The following is a 24,545-nucleotide window of genomic DNA, read 5'->3' as shown; positions in this document are numbered from 1 at the left end:
AGTCCAGTGAGCAATGAGGCGAAGGATAGCAGAGTTTTCACCTTAACTTTCCTCCTGTGCTGCACCCTGCTGTGAAATAATGATATGTCCTTTACAAACTGCATTTGTGTTTCCACTGAAGGGAATATATGGGCTGTGGTGCTTGCCTTGAGAAATGATTGAAGGATTTTCATCATCGGGGTTTCATATGATTTGTTAAAGATAGCAGAGAAGTTGAGTGAGGTAGTAGCTGAGAGATGGGCAACACACTAGGACTGACAACATCAAAATTGTATTTGAAATGGTGTTCATTACGATTTGCAGTGAAAAAATTTGACTGAGTCTAATTTTCCCCAAGGATGGTAGGACTGGATGCACTAAATATTAATTTCTGTTTCTATGCCTATTGAAGTAGCTGAAGCGTGAGGAAGAATCCTGATTGGTGCTTAATCAGGGCTTGTTAGATACCTGCTGAGGGCTCTCTCAAAAGGAAGATTTGAAGTAAGCTGATTTACTTGGTCAGATGAGAAGCAAAGAAGAGCTCAATCTTTTTTTTTGTTGGCACTATAATAATTTGCTTTCTTTTCTCTCATGCTATTGGATTTATTGAGCGAAATATGCCAAGTGTAAAAAAAAAAGAGCCAGCAGCAAACTTTATAATCTGAAGGCCTTTTGAAAAGATTTAATGAAAGAGGTAAACTATCACCTCCTAGGTGTTTTTTTGTGTGCATTTAAAAGGAAAATATTGTCAAGACTATACTTTGCAAAGGAGTTGATTAGCATTCAAGAAAAATTTGAGACGAATGGTGAGAGTATTAGCTTGCATTTTCCAATTATGATCAAATATCTCTTGTGAGAATTCTAAAGTGAAAATCAATATTATTGGTGGCTTTTGAGCTTTCATAATATTCGAAATATACCTTTCCCCCGGTTGGGAGACTGAAGATTGTGACTTTCGTTTTATTCTGGAGCTGCTTGTTTTATTCTGGAGCTGCTTGTGCAGAAGAGTGAAGTATTTTGGATGTGCTGCCATATTATTTATGTGAGTGATTACTGCTGAGGCTCCAGATCATTACAAATGCATCAGTACTGTGACAGTACGATTTCATAGGAAATTGTTTTTTTGTGTATGATAGACTAGTTAATTAAAAGTTTTATATTGAAGAAATATAACTTGAATTTGGATTACAATATATCAATAAATTAATGCTGTGCATATACTTTATGAAGAGAAATAATGTAACAATTTTTGAATTATCACATTTGTAGCATGTTAAATCAATGTTTAAATTTATAACAAAGTCCACTTCATACCAGGCATTACATTTCCACAATTTATAAACTAAAGATGAGCTATTAGAGAATAGTATTATTATTTAATAAAATGGCTTCTCAACTTATTTTTGGTTTATTCAGGTCCCTGACAGGCTGGATGAAATGAGATCCCCATGTAGAAATTGCCATGGAAACCTGTGACTCCCCTACTATCGCTAGGCAGGAAAATGGGCATAACACATCAAAGCTATGCGGAACGACACAACTTGATAATGAGGTGCCAGAGAAAGTTGCGGGGATGGAGCCTGACAGGAAAAACAGTACTACGGATGACAACCTGAGAACAGATGAGCACAGAAGCAAAAGCTTGTTGGATTTCAGTGTGGAGAATGCTGCCACCACTCAGGTTACCTCAGCAAAAGAGATTCCCTGCAACGAATGTGCCACTTCTTTTTCAAGTTTACAGAAATACATGGAGCATCACTGCCCGAATGCCCGCCTTCCTCTTCTGAAGGATGACAATGACAGTGAGATAAGTGAATTGGAGGATAGTGATGTGGAGAATCTGACAGGGGAGATAGTTTACCAGCCTGATGGGTCGGCATTTATAATAGAGGACTCCAAAGACAGTGGGAAGAACGCGCAGCCAGAATTGAACAGTAAGCTCTTTTCCTCTGCAATTTTTCTGAACTCACTCGCAGCAGCTGGGGAAAAGAATGAGAAAGCAACTTCTTTGTCGTTCTACCCGCAAGTCATCAACACTTTTCATATTGCTTCATCCCTCGGGAATCGATATCCTGCCGAACAGGCTTTCCCAAATACCTCAGCATTTGCAGGAGTCGGTCCTGTCTTGCACAGTTTTCGTGTCTACGATGTCCGGCACAGTAGCGAGAAAGATTATCTCAGCAGTGATGGTTTGGCCAAAAACTCCTGCGTGTCCAAAGATGTTCCTAACAATGTGGACTTGTCTAAATTTGATGGTTGTGTTAGCGATGGGAAAAGGAAACCTATTTTGATGTGTTTCTTGTGCAAGTTGTCTTTTGGCTATGTAAAGTCATTTGTAACCCATGCTGTTCATGATCATCGGATGGGCCTCAATGAAGAGGAGCAAAAGCTCCTAAATAATAAATATATCTCTGCCATCATACAGGGGATAGGTAAAGACAAGGAACCTCTAATAAGCTTTCTGGAACCAAAAAATTCAAATTCTATTCATCCTCGGTTTTCTAGTGCGAACCTTGTAGGTCCCGATCCAACCTACCGTGGTTTGTGGAGTGCATTTCATGTTGAAAACGGTGATTCTTTTCAGGCGAGCTTTGCATTCTTGAAAGGAAGTGCAAGCATTGTTGGTTCATCAGATCCGTCACTAGGGAACACCTTAGTGCACAAAGCTGAAGCAAACCTCGGGGGGCTCTCTAGTTCAGCTCTGAACACCCCAATTACCTCAGCTTCCCTCAGTCACTCATCATCTGGGTTAAACAAGTTGTCAGGGAGCAAGGACCAAGAGAGTAACTGTGAAAGACTGAAAGAAACAGTTGTCTTGCATCCAGATGGAGAATTCCAAATCAAAAGTGAACCTGTCGAGCCAACAGATGATGATGAAGAAGATGACGCATGTTCGAATGAATTTTATGATGATGAGACATTGTTGTCAAGTGGATTAGTGAACCGTAATGGTAGCAAAGATTTCCCTATCTCAAACCAAAGCATTTCTATGTCTCCTTTAATGCCCAGTGTGCTAAATCTAAATGAAAAGGGTACCTCTTCTTCCTCTCTGACTGTTTATGATGATCTAGATAAGGCAAAACAAAGTGCTGCACTTGGGGATGGTTGCAGTGACAATAGCTATAGCATTAGTGGCAAGGACTTTGCAGGTGCCAGTAAAGATTATGCCACAACCCTTCAACCAAATGACTCGATCCACAGAGATGATGATAGTCCTGGTTCTCACCACCAGCACAGCTGTAATCCCTACGCACTAGGGGCAAGTGAAAGTCCACCAGGAAGTATTATTGAGTGTCCCAAATGTGACACGGTCCTTGGGTCATCACGCTCTTTAGGTGGCCATATGACCATGATGCATTCACGGAACTCATGCAAGACGTTGAAATGTCCCAAATGCAACTGGCACTACAAGTATCAACAGACCCTTGAGGCACATATGAAGGAAAAACACCCCGAGCCTGGCAGCTCTTGTGTTTATTGTAAGACTGGACAACCTCACCCTAGGTTAGCCAGGGGTGAGAGTTACACTTGTGGCTATAAACCCTTCCGCTGTGAGGTTTGTAACTACTCTACAACTACCAAAGGCAACCTCAGTATTCATATGCAGTCAGACAAGCACCTAAACAATGTTCAAAACCTTCAGAATGGCAGCGGAGAGCAAGTGTTTGTGCATAGTGCTCCAGGACCTACATCTAGTAGCTGTGGGACACCATCCCCATCCAAACTAAAACAAAAGCCGACTTGGCGGTGTGAGGTGTGTGATTATGAAACCAATGTGGCAAGAAACCTTCGTATCCATATGACGAGCGAAAAGCACATGCACAACATGATGCTGCTGCAGCAGAACATGAAACAAATCCAGCACAGCCTGCAGTTGGGTCTGGCACCTGCTGAGGCCGAGCTTTACCAGTACTACTTGGCCCAAAACATAGGCTTGACAGGCCTGAAACTGGAAAATCCGGCTGACCCGCAGTTCATGTTGAGTCCATTCCAGCTTGACCCTGCAACAGCTGCAGCTGTAGCACCAGGACTAGGTCAGTGACTATTAACATTTTGTTCTCTCATTTATAATTGCAATTTCACAGCTTTAACTTGTTATGGTCCAAATTGCCGGTTTATTTTCTGAACCATGCACCCTTTTTTATGCACTTGAATAAATTATTTTCTGAGACTTTCCATTAAGGTTATTATAGAATTCCTACAGTAAATGACCATTTGGCCCATCAAGTCTGCTCCGACCCTCTGAATTAGCACCCTATCTAGGCCCACATCCCTGCCCTATCCCCATAATCTCACCTAATCTTGTAGACACTAAGGGGCAATTTAGCATAGCCAATCCACCTAACCTGGACATATTTGGACTGTGCGAGGAAACCGGAGACACGGGGGGAATATGCAAACTCCACACAGACGAGGCTAGAGCTGAACGCAGGTCCCTGGTGCTGTGAGGCAGCAGTGCTAACCACTGAATAAAATAAAAATAATCCTTAATCAAAAAGTTTTTAATTTCAAATATCATGTCCTCATGGATGAAAAAATATTTTGATTTTCATGTTGGTTATATTTGACATTTAATTAGACATTCAGCAATTCCAATGAGCTAAAGTATCCAGAGTTAAATGATTGTCTTGGCATACAGTATTGACCAATATAATGTGTTTTCATATCCTTTCACTGAAATCTGAATCTTGCCTAGTAGGCATTTATGCAATATAATCTTCTATACATTTTTTTTCCCCCCAAAGTAAAGGCCCTTAGTGCATGTTCACTAAGTTGGGTTCAGAGTGAAAACTCACAAAGATATATCTGTGCAATCAGTGAAGTTCTGATGATCCAGTAGTTCCCATTAATAGTATCATAGAATCACTACAGTGCAGAAGAAGGCCATTTGGCCCGTTCTGCACTGACCCTTGAAATGAGTAATCTACCCATGTCCACCCCACCCTGTCCCCGTAACTCCATAACCTAACCTGCACATCCCTGAACACAATGGTGCAATTTATCATGGCCAATCAACCTAACCTACATATCTTTGGATTGTGGGAGGAAACTGGAGCACCTGGAGGGGACACTGGAGAACGTGCAAACTGCACACAAGTGACCCAAGGCCGGAATTGAACCATGGTCTCTGGCGTGTGAGGTAGCCATGCTACTGTGCCCCCACAATTAAACAGAGAAGATAGTCCAGAAGACATTACTATGCAAGTCACGATTATTCATTTAACACTTTCTACTATGGCCTACAGAGTTTATGCCAGGCTGTTAACAATTTCGATAAATCTATGTTGCTGTAAAATTGGGTTTAACACTAACACTTATGTGGCAAACGTTACTTCTTTGTTATTAAAATTTACATTTTTCAGATAGAAGTATCTTGGTATTCATAGACCAGGAAATTCCTTGGAACTGCTCTAGCTCTGCCAACATTGTGTATTTCTGGCCCATTTCCAGTGAAACAACATTAAAAGAGTGGGAGCAAACCCTAGGAATTTTCTGGTCCTAAAGGTCCTACTGCAATTTGAATTTGCTAAGTGAAAGTAAATTGGGACACTTCATTTCATTCATTACATTTCATATACTGAAGGTTTGTTTTAACAACGATCAACTTTCATGCCTTTAAAAATACAAATTCAGGGATGAAATCATGTCCAATAGGAATAATTCAAGCTATCTGGTGAGAGAATTTAAAAGTTGAAAGGGATGATTGTAATTGATCCTGATTCAATTCTCGTACAGTGTTTTATAGTTCAAAGCTCCAGAGAAAGTAAACTGCTCCCCAAGGCTTTATTTTATTAATTCCTCTGTGTGTTCCTACTTCATGTCCCCCTTGTCTTATGTTACAAGAGTGACTACATTTCCAAAGTACTTCATTGGCTGTAAAACACTTTAAGACACCTATTGGTTGTGAAAGGCACTACATAAATGCAAGTCCTTCTTTTCATGGTGGATACTTTCCTTTTCTAATTGCAAACTGTTCCTTCTTGATTTTTCTCTTCACAGTTAATAGTGAGCTGCCACCCGAAATGAGGCTTACAAGTGGTCAGCTCATGGGTGATGACCTGTCCTTCCTTACTGCTGGAGAGATTTCACCTTACATCAATGACCCCTCATTGAAGCTGTTTCAGTGTGCTGTCTGCAACAAATTTACCACCGACAGCCTGGAGGCTCTGAGCCTGCATGTGAGCAGTGAACGTTCACTCCCTGAAGAGGAGTGGAAGGCTGTGATTGGCGACATCTATCAATGTAAGCTCTGCAACTACAACACTCAGCTGAAGGCCAACTTTCAGCTCCATTGTAAAACAGACAAACACATGCAGAAATATCAGCTGGTGGCTCACATCAGAGAAGGGGGCAAACCTAATGAGTGGAGGCTCAAATGTGTAGCTATTGGGAATCCAGTGCATCTGAAATGCAATGCCTGTGACTATTATACTAACAGTGTGGATAAGTTGCGCCTTCATAGTACCAACCACAGGCATGAAGCAGCAGTCAAGCTATACAAGGTAAGAAAGTGAGATCTGACAATTTACATGTACATAATATGTAAATCATGAAGAGACAATATTTTGTGGTACATTGAAGTAGGCTGTATTCCTATACAGCAGAATTGAAAATAATTATGCAGACAAATTAAAGCATCTAAAAAGCACAGATTATTACATCTTTAACTTTAAAATTCAAACTGATGTAGAATAGAAACAATATAGAACTAATTTGTTGAAAATATATGGCATCATTTGAATTAGAACCTAAATAAATTGTAAAGTTAGGATACCATCTCCAAGACCATGTAATTTTAATTGATTTGGTAAATGTTAGTTATTGGACAGCCACCAACGTGCTGATTAATCAGTATTTGAGGAAATCGTTGGTATGTGATTCTGTTTTCCATAAATCAATAATTCACCTATGTACATCAATGAGTATGCAACAGATTAACAGTTTTGAAAAGGCAAAAAAATGGACCTCAAATACAGTGAAAATAATATGCTTAACAATGAGGAGTTGAGCAGGTATTCATTTACCATCTTTAGTGCAATACATACGACACACTAAAGTAGTGAAAGGTGGCTTCCTGTTAATCCATTATATTAAGACATCAAATAATTGACCCTTGAGTGAGAGAGGGGTGGTCTATATTCAGCGAGTTCAATTTATTGTTATTGATAGGCAAGGTAAAGTCGCCATAGACCGAGGTAACCATAGGCTGCTTTCCTCTTTAAGGGGGAGAGCAGACTGGTGGTGATTTAACTTGAGGATCATCACACCTCAGGCGAGGGGCAAGGTTGAGAAGGCGGGCCTTCATGAATAACCTTAGCCGGTGCGGGAATTGCTGTGGCCTCACTCTGCATCGCGAACCAGCTGTGTCACCAACTGAACTAAACCAGGATAACAACCGTAATAACTTGATAAGTTGTTGATTGATTATCAAGCTTATAACCCATGAGATGTTATATTCTCACAACAAGACATTATAGAGATGCAGAACATTTTATTTTCAAACCAGTGAACTAAGGATGGGGAAACAGCTGTGCGCAAAATTCTGTTTGTCCCTCTGTTTGGCAAACAGTTGGATTGATGAATTAGTGTGTTGCTGGTGTGATGGACAGTCCTAATTATACTTCAAAAAAGGAGCACTTAGTAGGTGTGGCTGAAGTCTTGCAGCTTTTTGGACTCTTAAACTTAAGACATTAATAATTATGCAGAAAACTAGCTCTTTGGAATGCAGACATTAACAAGTCTCACCAAAGAATCATGAAATGATTAAAAACTTGAAAGCCATAGCTGTTTCAACATGCCTATTTGACATTGTGAATCAACCTTCATGAGGACTGAACACACAGTTAACAAAGTGATGTTGTTGATGCTCACTGATCTTTGGAATCTTGATGAGGGACTGGTAAGGATGGGCTTTCATGGATGTGAGTGGGGTGATGAACTGGTTATATGACAATCTAGGTCTTTCTTGCATAATGCTTGGAAAATATAATTGTAAAAATAATCAGTATGTTTAGCAATAAACTTGCGCTCAAATATTTGCTTCCTGGGAAATATAGATGTATTTTCACCAAAGCATTGAATAAGTTGTCTAGATTTACAATAAATCCAAACTGAACCGAATGATTGACAACATTTGGACTTACTTTGAGAAGTTATTTTGGTGTCACAGACTTCAGAAAAATTCAGAAATATTCGACACTTGCCAACATTAATCATCTTTGACTTGCAGAGAATATACAGTAATTACACAATTTTCTTCAGATCTTCACAAAGGGCACCTACTATTAGCAAGAGTTACTTAATATTCAACTGGAACATTTTGAGTATTTGTTTGCTGTGAAGCTGGGGACAGATTTCTATTTTTAATTAGTGAAGTAACAAGGTTACAAAATTGTGAAAATAATTTATAATAATGTCAAATACAGCAAGAAGATCTAACTGATCATGACCAAAGCTTTTCTTTAGTAAGAATGGGTTCCCCGAAGATCCATTTTACAGTTTCAAAAACCAGCATTTCTAATGTTGTTGAGGACACTTTAGAATCATGTCCGGTCAACACAGCCTAAAGAGTTATTACAGGTTTATTGACACACAACAGCTGCAAATATCTCTTCCATTTTATTGATTCTGCTCTTATTTTACTAGCTATGTGGATGGAAGAATCTTGACAAGCTGACCCCAGAAGGCATAACTGTCATGCCAATTACATGACATATGATTTTTTTTTAAAAGTTTTGTAGCCACAGTAGACTGGTATTATGGTATTAGGTTTTAAGCAGGGCTCGTGGGACTTGGTTGAAGCAGAAAGTGGAATTCTTCACAACTGTTTCTTTTAATTCTCAGCAGAAACATCAAAATCAGCGGCAGTTCAAAATAATCATCTGGGTAAAATATGGGTAATAAAAGCCAAGGAAAGGACCTTAAGTTTTACCAGAACACAATACTGTAGGGAAATTTGGCTTGTCTAAAGTATTTACTCCCCACTCCCATTGTCCCACAGTCATCGTCTTCTACTTTAATACACTTACAACTCTTTAAAAGGGTTGTTCTATGGAGTTCAGAACATTTATACTGAGTGGGAGCAGACATGCAATACTGACATGGTATCTTTGCAGTCTTTTTAATGGACCAGTCGGATGCTATTTTTCTCTTTTTAATGCAATCAACCTGCTGAGATTGGTTGTGTTTATTGCAAAAGTCACCAAATATTGGGTTGAAAGGAAAACAATGTAACTCTATTTCCCTTTTAAAGACACTAACCAAACAGCAAACAATAAGACAGGCATTTGTGGATATCATCAAGAGGCTGCTCACTAAAGACTCTCAATTAAGATGCCTCCCAAACACAATTAGTTCCAATTTTATGAAGTGTAATCTTTAAGATTTTCTTTATATATGTTGTTTAAGAATCCTCTCAGGCAACTTTTATGAGGATTTCATAATAACACAGTCTGACAGGGTCCCCCAACATGATTTCTCGTCACATGTTTTTCAATGATTCCCTTAGACACAGAGGGATAATTTTCACCTTTTGGGTGATATTGCAGAATGGACAATATCAATTCAATGCCGCATTAACTATCTTTCCATATTTCCATTCACCTGACTGACCGACTCAATCAATATTACTCATCTTACACTATCAACAGAGTCAAATTTCCCCATTCTGTCATAATCTCAGTCATGAAGGTAAATGTGTCTAGATTTTCTGAATTTTTGTAACATTCGCCAGACGGATGCTGATAGCATCCCAGTCGGGAATAATGCAAAAATAACCTAACATATCCCACAAGGATTCCCTTGAAACCCTCTCAACAGAATTCAAAAGACACATTGCACTATAGGCTTCCCTCAATATTAATTCACAGGGATTCTGCACTGCACGGATTTCCTCATTAAGAATTGTGTGGTTAATTTCTTTGAAAGCAAATAGGTGTAATTGTTTTCTTGTCAAATCAGTGTATGTTGACTTATGCTATCGATGCAATCAAATACACCAGGATGATTCCATTAAAACAAATAGACAACCCTTGACTGGTCTATAAAAAAAGAAAGTCAACTTTGTGGCAATCCATAATATTGGTTGGAAGAATTCCCTGCCACTAAAATCAGGTACATACCATAAATGTACTATTAGCAACCTTCCAGACAGGCTGCGTGACAAGATACTGCTGGACACAATCTGGGGTATTTTATTTTCTATATTTTCCCAAAGATTTCTCATACACATGCCCCCTCAAAAAGAATTCATCAAGCACGCTTCAACACACCAAGGATTTTTCATTAAGATACACTATGATGATTTCCTTTTTGGTACAATGGAGCCATTTCCCTTTAGACACACACCAGAACGATTTACCCTTGGATGCTGCCTAAGGATTTCCCTTTTCAAATTCCACAATGGTTACTCTTTAGATAACACTCTGAGTGAATTTTTTCCGAGGCACACCCCGTGAGTATTTTCGAATTGGACTGTGGGAGCCTGATTTAAATATGTTAATTAAGAGTCCCATCTCTTCACAATCATTCACCTCAATATCCGCTGCTGATTTTAAAAACAAAATGCACTGGTGCACACACTTTGGGGTCCCAACAGTCAGTGCCTTCAGGAACAGTGTAAATTCACTAGAAATGTTTCTCTACCCATTTCCTCTTTGACATTTTATTTTGATCACCTGTTTATAGTCTTCTGAACCCCCCCATGTCTCGCATCAGGTAAAAGGGCTTACTAACAATCATCTTTCTATCTGCTGCTAATGCACCTTTGTTATGCTGAGTGTAGACTAGTTGATTTTCATTTCCTGTGGTAAGCGCATGTTTTCTGTTATGTGTCTCGATATCTCAGTCAAAGCTGGTAATTTACTGTGTAGGGAATCACAGGCAGAATTCACGCCTACTTGTTAGTAATATAGCATGGCACAATAATGCCTTTAATCTATTGTTTTCTTTTATCAATGCAGCATTACTTGATGAAAATTGCGATCTGTGAATTTCACATTATAGGAAAGATATTATCTAAAGTGAAGTAGACACAGGAATATAGAATGTGCACCGAGAATTCAGATATGAACTTTGTCAATGAGAATGCACTCTATAAAGGAAAACGCATTATTTTTGTGGATATTTTAATGTCTCTGAATTGCTTGGATTAAAAGTATCCACAAACTAATAATGCAATGAAAATTAATGTATACCACTGGCACTTCTGGCAATAATTATAAAGCAGTAAATATGTAACCAATGAAATAAGAAAACAACAACTACATTGTTATATCTTAAGAATACCATTTCAATTTAAATAAATCAAAAGGCTTTACCACGCTACAGGTGGAGAATCTGTTTTAGTCATGATCTGGATGGGGGTAGGGAAACCATACCACTAGCCACCTGTTTCCTGTTAACTCCATTTTCATGGGTGCATGCGTGCCAGTTTGTGTGTACATGCATGCATGTGTTTCCGTTGAACATCATGGCATGATTATCAAAGTCATACTCTATCAAAAACTCTGCAGTGTTTTAACCAAACTACAGGTGTGCGGTAATGCATCTACGGCAACTTCAGAATGACAAAGAGAAAATTATACATCACAATCTGGGGCTAATTGGCACACATTTCAGAATTCCTCAGCACTATGTTGATGACTAGGTCATAGATGGACTATGGGAAAACTTGTTCCAAACCATTTGAAAATCAGCTCCCTGACAACAAAAAGCATTTAAAGCGTATAGGAAATGGAATTGGGTGTTTTTCAGTCGTTAAGCCACAGCCCGATAGGGTTGGTTTCATAGCTGCAATAGGTTATTTGATACTTTGAAGCTCAGAGGCAAAATAGTTTACAGTTTGTTTCGGAGTTTTTCAGAGCATTTTTGGAAACAATTAGCCCATTTAGCCGTCAGGCTGTAAATACCCGAGAGCCTATTTGGGCCTAAGAACACATCTAAAGTGACTGGCTGGACAGATAACTTTCAAAGTCTATTGAAATACCCTGCTTATGTCACATCCATTCATTAAAGAAATAGTCTTTAAAGTATTACAGTAACTGGTTCTGCAGATGAGCTGTGTTTTGTAAATTGGCCCGCTGCAGTGAGAACACCAGAAGGCCATTTTAGTAGTTTCACTGCCGCTGAAGCCAAATAGTTACTGTTGTGAGGTGGTTTGCACTAGTGACTCAGACTGGCATCTTGTTGGAAAATGTGCCACCAAGGTTGTAGCTCCCTAAACTATGCTTATTGTGCAAGAATGTGCATTAGCAACTATGCAGAGACACAGAACATTTGAATTTGGTGGGGGCAGGGAGATGCTTTTTTATTGTTCATTTATTTCAGTAGGTTGGCTCGGACTGAATTCAATCCAAATTAACAGTCGGAATGTAAAACTAGTGTATGAGGTGCAAATATCAGTCTGACTGATAGCAACATTGTCTATGCGGTAGAACTGTCTGCCAACCATTGATTGACTCAAACACTTTTACTGTACAGTGGTTTACAAAATGAAACTTAAAAGAGTACTCTGTGTACTTTTGAAAATACTTAACAACTTTAAGGTGGAGAGGAAGATGAATACCCAGCCAACTTTATTTCACAATGCAATCACAAAATCAGAGTTTCATGGAAACCAAACGATCTGTGACTCCTGCGTCAAAGCAACTTCTTGCACCTCAGGCCTGGACAGGCATTCTTGTTAGATGAATTGGTTCACTTTTGCAAGCAGCCGAGCTGCTGGTTAACAATGAGAGGATTTTGAGAGCAGGTATATTGCTACGTAACACTTTTGAACCAAGTTTCTAAGTTGAGTCCTACCAATCCTGAATTGATCATCATTGTCAGCTGGGTCAAAGAATGGAGACGAGATAGGAGTTGTGAGTCACAGCTAAGAATGGACAGTTCAGCTGCATTTTCAAGTTCTTATTAAATTGCACACATGCCAGTGTTCAGGCTACAGCTGAAACATTTCTTGAATGGGTTCTTTCAGAGCAAATGGAAAAATTCTAGTGGTTCTGAGTTACAGTACAATTAAACAAAATTACTTGCACGTAAGACTTTCTGAACCCAATACAGAGAGATTTTATGTGTATTGTATATTGACACATGCCCTGCTTTAGTCACATATTGACTTGGTGTATTGCACCTGTTCTTTGATTTAAAAAAAAAGTACATGTAGACTATTTAGAGCAGCAACCAGTAAATCATAAAACGGACATAAATGTTGAATCAGAAAGTCTGCTATCCAAAGCCACATGATATGGTGATACAGTGCACTGGGATACATTTTTTGCAGAATTTAAAATGTCTCTAGTTATTGACAAGGTACATCTGAGATGTGCTTCTGTCTTTTACAGTAGCTGCCTTATCTGGTGGGTTCCATGAGATTCTTAAGTATTCGACTTGCTTGTAGTGTTGATTTTAAAAAAAAAACTAAAAATAAAATCTATCGTTTAAAAGCAAGGGCAAATTAAATTCCGTTTGAGAACAATCTTTGTTTCTGTGATCAAATTGCATTTTATTGATTAGCAATACTGGTTATGTTATGACTGGGTAGGTTCAAGTGAATTGCTTGTTTTACTTCAGTTCGGATATTGTGGCAGGGACAGCATTGAAAGATGTAAAGGCCAATCTGTGTTTTGGTCACTAGAATGGGACTTTGTAGTCAAGTTGCAGCCTGACAACAGTATTAAGTTTGATTATTATCTTATATAATTCATGATTAGGTGATGTCGTTCAACATTCTATTTGCTTTATTACTGATTTGCATTGGAAGAACTTTTAAATGTATGTTCTTTCATGGGATGTCAGTATTTCTGACAAGGCCAACATTTATTGCCCATCCATAATTGCCACAACTGAATAGTTTGCTAGGCCACTTCAGAGAGTCAACCACATTGCTGTGTGCCTAGAATAGGAATAAACAGGTCATTCCTGCATTGGTAGGCCATGGTTAGTGGGATACTGCAAGGATCAGTACTTGGGGCCCCAGCTGTTCACAATTTATATCAATGATTTGGATGTGGGAACCAAATGTAATATTTCCAAGTTTGCAGATGATACATGGGAATGTGTATTGTGAGGAAGATGTAAAGCGACTATGGGAGGATTTGGACAGATTTAGTGAGTGGGCAAGAACCTGGCAAATGGAAAAAATGTGGCAAAATATGAGGTTTTCCACTTTCGTAGAAGGAACAGATTTCCAAAGGACTTCCGGTGACAGCTTGTGGGTGGAACTTTCACGTTGGGTGGCTCCTGCTCGAGGCTTGATATTTTGGAACTTAATGCCTGGTTCCAGGGGCAATTTTTAAACAAGCAGGTGCAGGAAGACAGCCTGGTCCCAGGGGCAATTTTTAAACGAGCAGGTGCAGGAAGACACAAGGAGGGAGGGGAATGTGTAAAAATCCGAAGAAAGCTGTCGGGAAGAAAGGGACAGGTTAAGGTTCGCCGTCGAGTGCAAGGATCAGCCCGGCAGCAGGAAAGATGGCGAATGCTGGATCGCTTGGTGGGGCTGCTCCCTTCACAGCAGAGAAGATGACCGAGGTGATGACTGTGGAATTCGAAACACAGTTTACCAAACACATGGAGGTAATGAGGAAGGAAATGATGGCGGCAATGAAGATATTGGTGGAGAAGGCGAGGTGTGGGAGCAGGGACAGAAGCTGAAGGGGGCGCAGGAGGCTTTGTCGCAACATAGCAACCAGTTCACCTCGATGGGTGAGGAGCTGCGGAGGGTGGTGGAGGCCAACAAAGGATTGGGAGCGAAGGTGGAGGACCTGGAAAATAGGTCTAGGCAGCAGAACATAAGAATTGTGTGTCTGTCTGAAGGGGTGGAGGGCTCGAGGCCAGCTGAGTACTTTGCCAAGATGTTGACGAAGGCACTGGCGGGGAGATGGGAGGGGTGGACCCGTGGAGGTCTTTGCACCCGAAGGAGTGGGAGTATTCGTTCTTCTCTCTATTTTTTTTATTCGTTCATGGGACGTAGATGTCGCAGGCTGTGCCAGCATTTATTGCCCATCCCTAATTGCCCTTGAGGGGGCAGTTAAGAATCAATCACATTTCTGCGGGTCTTGAGTCACAAATAGGCCGGACCAGAAAAGGATGGCAGATTTTCTTCTCTAAAGGACATTAGTAAACCAGATGGGTTTTTATGATAATCGACTGGCCGGGAGATGGGAGGAGTGGACCCGTGAAGGTTTTTGCACCCGAGCAAGCAGGAGATTTCATTCTTCTCTCCTGTTCACAAAGTATATTCGAGGTTAGACTTTTTTGTGATGGGGAACGCGTTGTTGGCTGGGGTTGGGGGATCAGAGTATTCGGCGATAGTGATTTCAGACCGTACGCCGCACGAGGTGGATGTGGTCCTGGAGTGGGGGGTAGCCCAGAGGCCGGGGTGGAGAATGGATGTGGGGTTGTTGGGGGACCCAAGCTTCTGTGATCGGGAAAGTGATTAAGGAGTACATAGGATTTAACTGTGCAGGGGAAGTATCGCAGGCAGTGGTTTGGGAGGCCCTGAAGGCGGTAGTGAGGGTGGAGGTGATATCGTTTAAGGCCAAGTTGGATAACGAGGAGAGGGAGGAGTGTCAAAGGTTGGTAGAGGAGATGCTGGAGATAGACGGGAGGTACACTGGGGATTTAGATCCGACCCTTCTGGACAAGAGGAAGGAACTCCAGGCTAATTTTGACTGGTTGTCTACGAGAAAGACGGTGCGCCAATTGGTGGCAATGCTGAAGATTTGGAGGCAGTTGAGGCAGCACTTTAAGTTCAGGGCTGGGTCAGGGGAGATGCCCATCAGGGGGAATCACAGGTTTGAGCTGGGGAGGCTAGATGGGAGATTTTGGAGATGGGAGGGGAATCAGGGTATTAATAGGCCTGTTCCTGGGGGATGTTTTGCGAGGTTGGAAGAATTGGGGAAGAAGTATGGACTGGGGCAAGGGGAAGGGTTTAGGTACCTGCAGCTCCAAACTTTGCAAGGCAGGAGGTTCTGAGCTTCCTGATAGCACTGGCTCCCTCGTTGTTGGAAGAGGTACTGTTGGAGAAGGGGGTGGTGTTGGCGATTTATGGGAAGCTTCTGGAGGAGGACAGGGTGTCCAGGGAAGGACAAAGGCCAAGGGGGAAGAAGAGTTGGGGGAAGTAATGGAAGATGATTTGTGGTGTGAGGTGCTACGAAGGGTGAATGCCTCAATCTCATGCATGAGGTTGGGACTGATACAGTTGAAGGTCGTGTGCAGGGTGCACGTCACGAGGGCGAGGATGAGCCGGCTCTTCGAGGGAGTGGAGGATGTCTGTGAGCGGTGCAGGAGGGGCCCCACACATCCTTTGGTCCTGTCCAAAGCTGAAGAGGTATTGGAAGGGGGTCTTTAGCATCATCTCTGGATTACTACATGTGGACATGGAACCGGGTCCTTTAGAGGCCACTTTAAAGGTATCGGACAGGCCGAGCTGCAGGTGGGTGCAGGGACAGATGTTTTAGTCTTCGGCTCGCAGATTGCCCGGAGGCGGGTCCTGCTGGGGTGGAGGTCCGCTTCTCCACCCTGTGCCTCGACGTGGCAGGGGGACATACTTGGATTCTTGACCCTTGAGAAGATTACATTTTGAAATAAGGGGATGAAGGAAGGGTTCTACAATTCATGGGGATTGTTTATCATGCACTTTCAGGAACTTGTTGCCATTGAATGGCGGGGGGGGGGGTTATTTTTTCACTATTTTGCTGTTAACTTTTACCTGGAATGTAAGTCTGGATGTATTGGACTGCGTATTGAGGAGGTTGTTGTTTTTTGCGATTGTTTGTTTTTGTTTTGTTTGTTTGATGAAAATGTGGCGAATAAAGAGATTTAAAAAATGAAGGAACAGATTGACTAAATTGTAAGAAATTTTAAAAGTGTAGATGCACAAAGGGACCTGGGTGTCCTTGTCCATAAGTCACTTAAGGCTAACATGCAGGCACAGCAAGCTATTAGGAAGGCTAATGAAATGCTAGCCTTTATTGCAAGAGGATAAGAGTAAAGGAGTAGTGAGGCCTTGCTTCAATTGTGTAGAAGTTTGGTTAGATCTCACCTGGAGTCCTGTGTGTAGCTTTGGTCCCCTTACCAGGGAGAAGATATTGCTATAGAGGGAGTGCAACAAATGTTCATTAGACTTGTTCTGGGGATGGTGGGACTGTCTAGAGGGTTTTGGCAAACTGAGCCTGCATTTTCAAGAGTTTCAAAGAATGAGAGGTGATTTCATTGAAACCTACAAAATACTTAAAGGAATAGAGGTAGAGCACACCTCACAAGGGCAAGGTGAGCCGGCTCTTTGGGATATAAGGAAAGTAGGAAAGTTCCGCAGGGATCAGTGCTGGGACCTTTTCTGTTTGTAGTATATATAAATGATTTGGAGGAAAATGTAACTGGTCTGATTAGTAAGTTTGCAGACGACACAAAGGTTGGTGGAATTGCGGATAGCGATGAGGACTGTCAGAGGATACAGCAGGATTTAGATTGTTTGGAGACTTGGGCGGAGAGATGGCAGATGGAGTTTAATCCGGACAAATGTGAGGTAATGCATTTTGGAAGGTCTAATGCAGGTAGGGAATATACAGTGAAGAGTATTGAAAGTCAGAGAGATCTAGGTGTACAGGTCCACAGGTCACTGAAAGGGGCAACACAGGTGGAGAAGGTAGTCAAGAACGCATACGGCATGCTTGCCTTCATTGGCCGGGGCATTGAGTATAAGAATTGGCAAGTCATGTTGCAGCTGTATAGAACCTTAGTTAGGCCACACTTGGAGTATAGTGTTCAATTCTGGTCGCCACACTACCAGAAGGATGTGGAGGCTTTAGAGAGGGTGCAGAAGAGATTTACCAGAATGTTGCCTGGTATGGAGGGCATTAGCTATGAGGAGCGGTTGAATAAACTCGGTTTGTTCTCACTGGAACGACGGAGGTTGAGGGGCGACCTGATAGAGGTCTACAAAATTATGAGGGGCATAGACAGAGTGGATAGTTAGAGGCTTTTCCCCAGGGTAGAGGCGTCAATTACTAGGGGGCATAGATTTAATGTGAGAGGGGCAAGGTTTAGAGTAGATGTACGAGGCAAGTTTTTTACACAGAGGGTAGTGGGTGCCTGGAACTTGCTACCGGAGGAGGTGGTGGAAGCAGGGACGATAGTGACATTTAAGGGGCATCTTGACAAATACATGAATAAGATGGGAATAGAGGGATACGGACCCAGGAAGTGTAGAAGATTGTAGTTTAGTCGGGCAGCATGGTTGGCACGGGCTTGGAGGGCCGAGGGGCCTGTTCCTGTGCTGTACATTTCTTTGTTCTTTGTATGTGTGTGAACGTTGGGGGGGGGGGGGCTGCAAATCACGTTCATATGTTTTGGTCCTGACCAAAGCTGGAGGATTACTGGAAGAACGTTTTTAGGGTAATCTCGAAAGTGGTGCACGCGAAATTGGGCCCAGGCCCCTCGGTAGGCCATATTCGGGTTGTCGGACCAGCCAGGGTTGGAAACTGGTGCAGAGCCGGATGTTGTTGAATTTGCCTTGTTGATCACCCAAAAGCGGATCCTGTTGGGATGGAGGTCAACTTCTCCGCCCTGTGCCCTGGCGTGGCGGGGGGACTTACTGGAATTCTTAACACTTGAGAAGGTAAAGTTTGAACTGAGGGGAAGGATGGAGGGGTTCTACAATTCAAAGGCATTTTCATTATGCACTTTCAAGAATTGGATAACATCGAACATTAAGGGGTTGTGGGGAGGGGGACTATGTGTGGTTACTATGGGTGATTCCTGATTCCTTTTTGTTATTTGTTTTATGTTAACATGTGGGCTGCTGCTTGGGGTATGGTGGGAGGATGGGATCATTGTTGTTGATATGGGGATTGACATTGTATTCGTTACTGCTTAGTGTTTGTCATGATATGCAGACATGCAGATAATAGTATACAGACAGGCTGCTAATGAACACAGAGAACAGGACATGACCAATGAGCAGGCAGGACACTCGGGTGGTATCTCCCTATAAAAGGCACGAGTCACTCACTCCGACTCTTTCCACTGATGAACATCTACAGAGTGAGTCAGGGTGCATGTACAGTATCACACCTCCAGCACGTGGCTAAGAGCTAGTCTGGTTCAGTCAGACAGAGTAACCACACTTAGGTTAGCAGAGAGTCGAGCTCATAGAGAACTGTGCTAACTGTGCTACTGGTTCAATAAATCAGATTGAACTAACTTCAAGGTCTGGAGTATCTTTTGGTTAAAGCTGCATCCAGTTGCAGCCTGTGTTATCCCAGAGTACATAACACAACATGCTACCAGGAGACTGCTTAATCTAGGTGGTTTATCTTAGTCTGTTCCGTGACGACCAGCGAATGTATCCCGGCACCATGGAGAAGATTCAGGCTCCTCACCAGCTCAGCACCTCCGGCAATCTCAGTGCCAACTGGCGGATATTCAAGCAAATGTTTCTGCTGTACATCGAAGCTTCAGACCTCGTGGGTGCGTCTGATGCAAGGAAGATCGCTCTTCTCTCAACAGCGGGTCATCAAGCCATCAAACTCTTCAACTCTTTTCACTTCACCGAAGGCCAGGACAAGACTAAGTTTCAGACCATCCTGGACAAGTTTGACAGTCACTGTGAAGTGGACACCAATGAAACCTTCAAGCGCTACATATTAACACAACGTCTGCAAGGTAAAGATGAATCTTTCAACTCCTTCTTAACTAACCTCCGTCTGCTAGCGCTGTCCTGCAACTTTGGTGATAGTGCGGACTCCATGATCAGAGACCAAATCATTTTTGGAGTTCATTCTGATCCTCTGAGAGCAGCTGCTGAAAATCAAGCATATGACCCTGCCAGTCACGATTGAAACATGCACAGTACATGAGCACGCCAAAAATCGCTATGCCCAGTACAAATCGGCTGAAAATGAGAAACTTGCCTCCCACAAGGCAGAGAGTGTGCAGGCCATCTCCCGGATGCAACGCCTCAGCATTGATGAAAGCGGCCATTTTGCGTGATTTTCCCGGGGCCCCACGCATGCGCGATGCGAACGGGATAATAAAGCGACCGACACCCGCACTGCGCATGTACGACGACGCGCGGAGCGTCAGGACGCCGACGTCATGATGTGCGCGAACTGCGGCAACGGCCACTTAAAGAAACACTGCCCTGCAAGAGGCAGGCGATGTTTAAACTGCGGGAAGCCTGGACACTATGCAGCCTTGTGCAGGCCTGCACCACCAGTCAGGGGCCAGCACTCCCAATTCCGACGGCGGCGCGTTCAGAGTGTGCAACAACGATTACAGGATTCTGATCCTGTCAGCACAACGGATCCAGAGGAAGAATGCCTGGACTCCGCCTACTGTGTGGGCATCATTCCCAAATGTGAATATGCCACGTCCAACTCATCATAAACTCAATCCATCCTCGCTGTGAATTCTGCAGACTAATGGCGTGTGGTGATGCAGGTCAACCACTGCTCCATCCAGTTTAAGCTGGACACAGGTGCTTCTGCCAACCTCCTCTCACAGGCAGATTTCAAACGCATCAAAAAGCCCCCCCAAGGTCCTTCAAGCAGGCTCCTGGACTACAATGGAAATACCATCACGGCACTGGGATCCTGCCATCTACTTTTCTCCAACTGGAGCACCCATGCACGGTTACGTTTTGAAATTGTCAAGCCAGACAGGGCATCCCTACTTGGCGCGCAGGCCTGCAAGTAACTGAACCTCGTGCAGCGGGTTTACACAACAACATCCTCCAATGCGGATCTTCAGGCTGGCATTGACGACATCCTCGCTCAGTATCCGGATGTGTTCGACGGGATGGGCATGCTGCCATATCGATATAAGATTCTGCTACGACCTGATGCCAAGCCAGTGGTCCACTCACCACGCCGGGTCCCAGCTCCGCTGAGGGAGCACCTGAAGACACAGCTCAAGGATCTTCATCAACAGGACATCATTTCCAAGGTACCCGAACCGACTGACGGAGTCAGCTCAATGGTATGTGTTAGAAAGCCTTCGGGAGTCGGGCGCATCTGCATTGATCCCAAGGACCTCAATAAGAATATAATGCGTGAACACTACCCCATCCCGAAGCGGGAGGAACCCACCAGTGAGATGGCACACGCACATCTTTTCACCAGTGAGATGGCACACGCACATTTTTTCACCAAGTTAGATGCGTCACATGAATTTTGGCAAATCCGGCTGGATGAGTCCAGCAGAAGGCTCTGCACCATCAACACACCGTTTGGCAGATACTGCTATAATCCCATGCTGTTTGGCATTGTCTTGGCATCGGAGATCTTCCCTCGCATCATGGTGCAGACGATGGAAGGCATTGAAGGGATTCGTGTGCACGTGGACGACATCATCATATGGTCCACGACTCCTGAAGAGCATGTTTCCCGACTCCAGCAGGTATTCCGCCGTGTCCATGCCAATGGCCTGAAGCTGAACAGGTCCAAATGTTGCTTTGGCATGTCGGCACTCAAGTTCCTAGGTGACCAGATCTCTCAGCTGGGCGTGCGCCCGGACACAGACAAGGTCAAGGCCATCAAAGCCATGAAGGTCCCTGCAGACAAGAAGGCGGTGTTGCACTTCCTGGGCATGGTCAATTTTCTGGGCAGGTTCATCCCAAACCTGGCCTCACACTCCACGGCCCTACGAAACCTGGTGAAAAAGTCCACTGCCTTCGAGTGGAAGGCAGCACATCAGGCAGAGTGGTTGGAGCTGAAAGCCAAGCTCACCACTGCACACATCTTGGCATTTTTCAACCCAGAGAGGGAGACGGAAAATCTCGACAGATGCGAGCCAGGATGGCATCGGTGCGGTGCTGCTTCAACGCGATGACACTTCATCCTGGGCACCGGTAGCCTACGCATCGAGGGCCATGACGCCCACCGAAACAAGGTATGCGCAAATAGAGAAGGAATGCCTGGGTCTTCTCACTGGCATTCTCAAGTTTCACGACTATGTCTACGGCCTGCCGACATTCACTGTCGAGACGGATCATAGGCCTCTGGTCCACATTGTCCACACGGACGCCTCGGTTGCAGCGCATCCTCCTCAAACTCAGAAGGTACGACTTTGACTTAGTGTACACGCCTGGTAAGGAGCTCATCATCGCTGATGCATTGTCCCGCTCCATCACATTGCCTAGTGAATCGCTGGAAATCATCCGGCAGATTGAATCACGGGTGCAGCTGTGTGCTAGCACCCTCCCGGCGTCTGATCCTCGTCAATGGCTGGCAGAAAGGGCAGTGCTCTCAAATTTACAATGTAAAGGATGACCTGACGGTGATTGATGGTATCCTCCTCAAACTGGACCGGCTTGTCATTCCACTCAGTCTCCAGAGCTTGGTGCTCCGCCAAATCCATGAGGGACACCTGGGCGTCGAGAAGTGCAGACGCAGAGCCAGGCAGGCTGTCTACTGGCCCGGTATTAGCTAGGACATCTCGAACATGGTCCTCAACTGTGCGACCTGTCAACGCTTCCAGCCAGCGCAGAGCGAGGAGATGCTCCAGCAGCATGAAATCGAGACCTCCCCGTGGTCCAAGGTTGGCATCGACCTCTTTCGTGTGAATGGTCGTGACTACGTGTTGATTATTGACTATTTCTCCAATTACCCTGAAGTCGTGAAGCTCTGAGACCTCACATCTCGGACCATCATCAAGGCCTGTAAGGAGACGTTCTCCAGGCATGGTATCCCTCTCACTGTCATGAGTGACAATGGCCCGTGCTTCAACAGCCACGAGTGGTTGATGTTTGCCAAGTCATACCATTTCAAACATGTCACTTCCAGCCCACACTATCCGCAGTCCAATGGGAAGGTTGAAAAAGGGGTGCACATTGTGAAACAACTCATCTGCAAGGCCGCGGATTCTGCTTCTGACATCTAACTCGCGCTGCATGCCTACAGGGCGACCCCACTGTCCACTGACATGTCGCCGGCTCAACTCCTGATGAACAGGGTCCTGTGGACCACACTTCCAGCCATACACTTGCCCAACCTGGATCACCTCCCGGTGCTGCAGAAGGTGCAGCAGCTCCAAAACCAGCAAAAGCAGGGCTACGATGCTCATGCCACCGATTTGCCCGTGTTATCACCGGCAGACTCTGTCAGGATCAAAGATACCGGATGGTGGCTGGTCTGCTTCAGCTGCCATTGTTCGACAGGCTGCGCCCCGCTCGTATGTTGTACGTATGGCTGATGGTTCTGTTGTGCGACGAAACAGATGGGCATTGCGCAAAGTTGCCTGCCCGCAACCGCTTTCTTCTCCATTTCCGTCCGTTGTTTTGCCACCTCCTGATACCTCGAGCGACGAGGCTACCAGTTTGGCTTCCATCCCGCCTGTCAAGGCGGCGTCGTCCCCACCACCACCTCTCCGGCGGTCGACGAGGATCAGACGCAAGCCCCAGATACTGGACTTATGAACATTTGTTTTTTTTGCTATGTTCTGTTTTCTCACATTAGACAGCCGTCTTCACATGTAAATACGTTCACATATGCCACCGCTTGTAAATATGTTAATATATGCCACCACATGTAAGTACGTTCCCATGTGCCGACAAAACATTTTTTAAAAAAGGGGAGATATCATGATATGCAGACAGGCAGCTAATGAACACAGAGAACAGGACATGACCAATGAGCAGGCAGGACACTCCGGGGTGGTATCTCACTATAAAAGGCACGAGGCACACACACTCTGCCTCTTTCCACTGATGAACATCTACAGAGTGAGTCATAGTTTTTGTACAGTGTCACACCTCCAGCATGTGGCTAAGAGCTAGTGTGGTTCAGTCAGACAGAGTAACCACACTTAGGTTAGCAGAGAGTCGAACTCGTAGAGAATTGTGCTACTGGATCAATAAATCAGATTGAACTAACTTCAAGGTCTGAAGTATCTTTTGGTTAAAGCTGCATCCAGTTGCAGCCTGTGTTATCCCAGAGTGCAGAACACATCAGTGTTTATTGTTGGTAGGTGTAAATTTGGGAGAAAATGTGAAAAAGGAGAATAAAAATATTTTTTTTTAAAAAAAGGAATAGACCACATAGTTGCAGGTAATATATTTCCCTTGTTTGTGGAGTCTCGAACCACGAGACACAATTTCAAAATATGGGGGATGCCACTTCGGACCGAGATGAGGAAAAATGTCTTTACACAGAGGGCTGTGGAAGGCTATACCCCAGAGGGCTGTGGAAGCTCGGTCATTAAGTATATTTAAGCTAGAGATTGATAGATTTATGATTAACAATAATGTAACCGGTTATGAGGATAATGGACGGGTTTCTCCCGCACTTGGCGCGATGGCCTGATGGTGGCTCCAAGAGCGGCACAAACCACTCGGGCGTCTGGCCACCCGGAAGTTGCGGAATCCTCCGCACTTCCGGTGGCTAGGCCGGCGCCGGAGGGGTTGGCGCCGCGCCAAAGGGCCGGCACGAGTTGCCGCATGCGCAGAGCCGCCGGCGTGTTTCCTGAGCATGCGCAGGGGTTTCTTCTCCACAGAGGCGGAGCCTTACAGAGGCCGGTGTGGAGGGAAAGAGTGCCCCCACGGCACAGGCCCGCATGCAGATCAGTGGGCC

At 43.9% G+C, this 24,545-nt stretch overlaps 1 protein-coding gene across 7 annotated transcripts in view; it reads left to right on the top strand.

The window, feature by feature from the left end:
• The window catches only part of zfhx4 (zinc finger homeobox 4), a 349,013-nt gene that overhangs the window by 23,539 nt on the left and 300,929 nt on the right, over positions 1 to 24,545 (top strand). For 6 of the 7 annotated variants that reach the window (XM_072467522.1, XM_072467521.1, XM_072467520.1 and 3 more), the window contains exons 2-3: positions 1,396 to 4,013; positions 5,980 to 6,482. In XM_072467522.1, the coding sequence (XP_072323623.1) occupies positions 1,442 to 4,013; positions 5,980 to 6,482 (3,075 nt within the window). In that variant the 5' untranslated portion in view covers positions 1,396 to 1,441. Of the gene's footprint in view, positions 1 to 894; positions 1,022 to 1,395; positions 4,014 to 5,979; positions 6,483 to 24,545 lie in introns of those variants that run through there. The other variant, XM_072467524.1, reaches the window with a different exon arrangement.

This window comes from Scyliorhinus torazame, chromosome 11 (genome assembly GCF_047496885.1).
Source record: "Scyliorhinus torazame isolate Kashiwa2021f chromosome 11, sScyTor2.1, whole genome shotgun sequence".
In the NCBI taxonomy this organism is placed as follows: Eukaryota; Metazoa; Chordata; class Chondrichthyes; order Carcharhiniformes; family Scyliorhinidae; genus Scyliorhinus; species Scyliorhinus torazame.
This window is presented reverse-complemented; position numbering and strand designations above follow the sequence as displayed.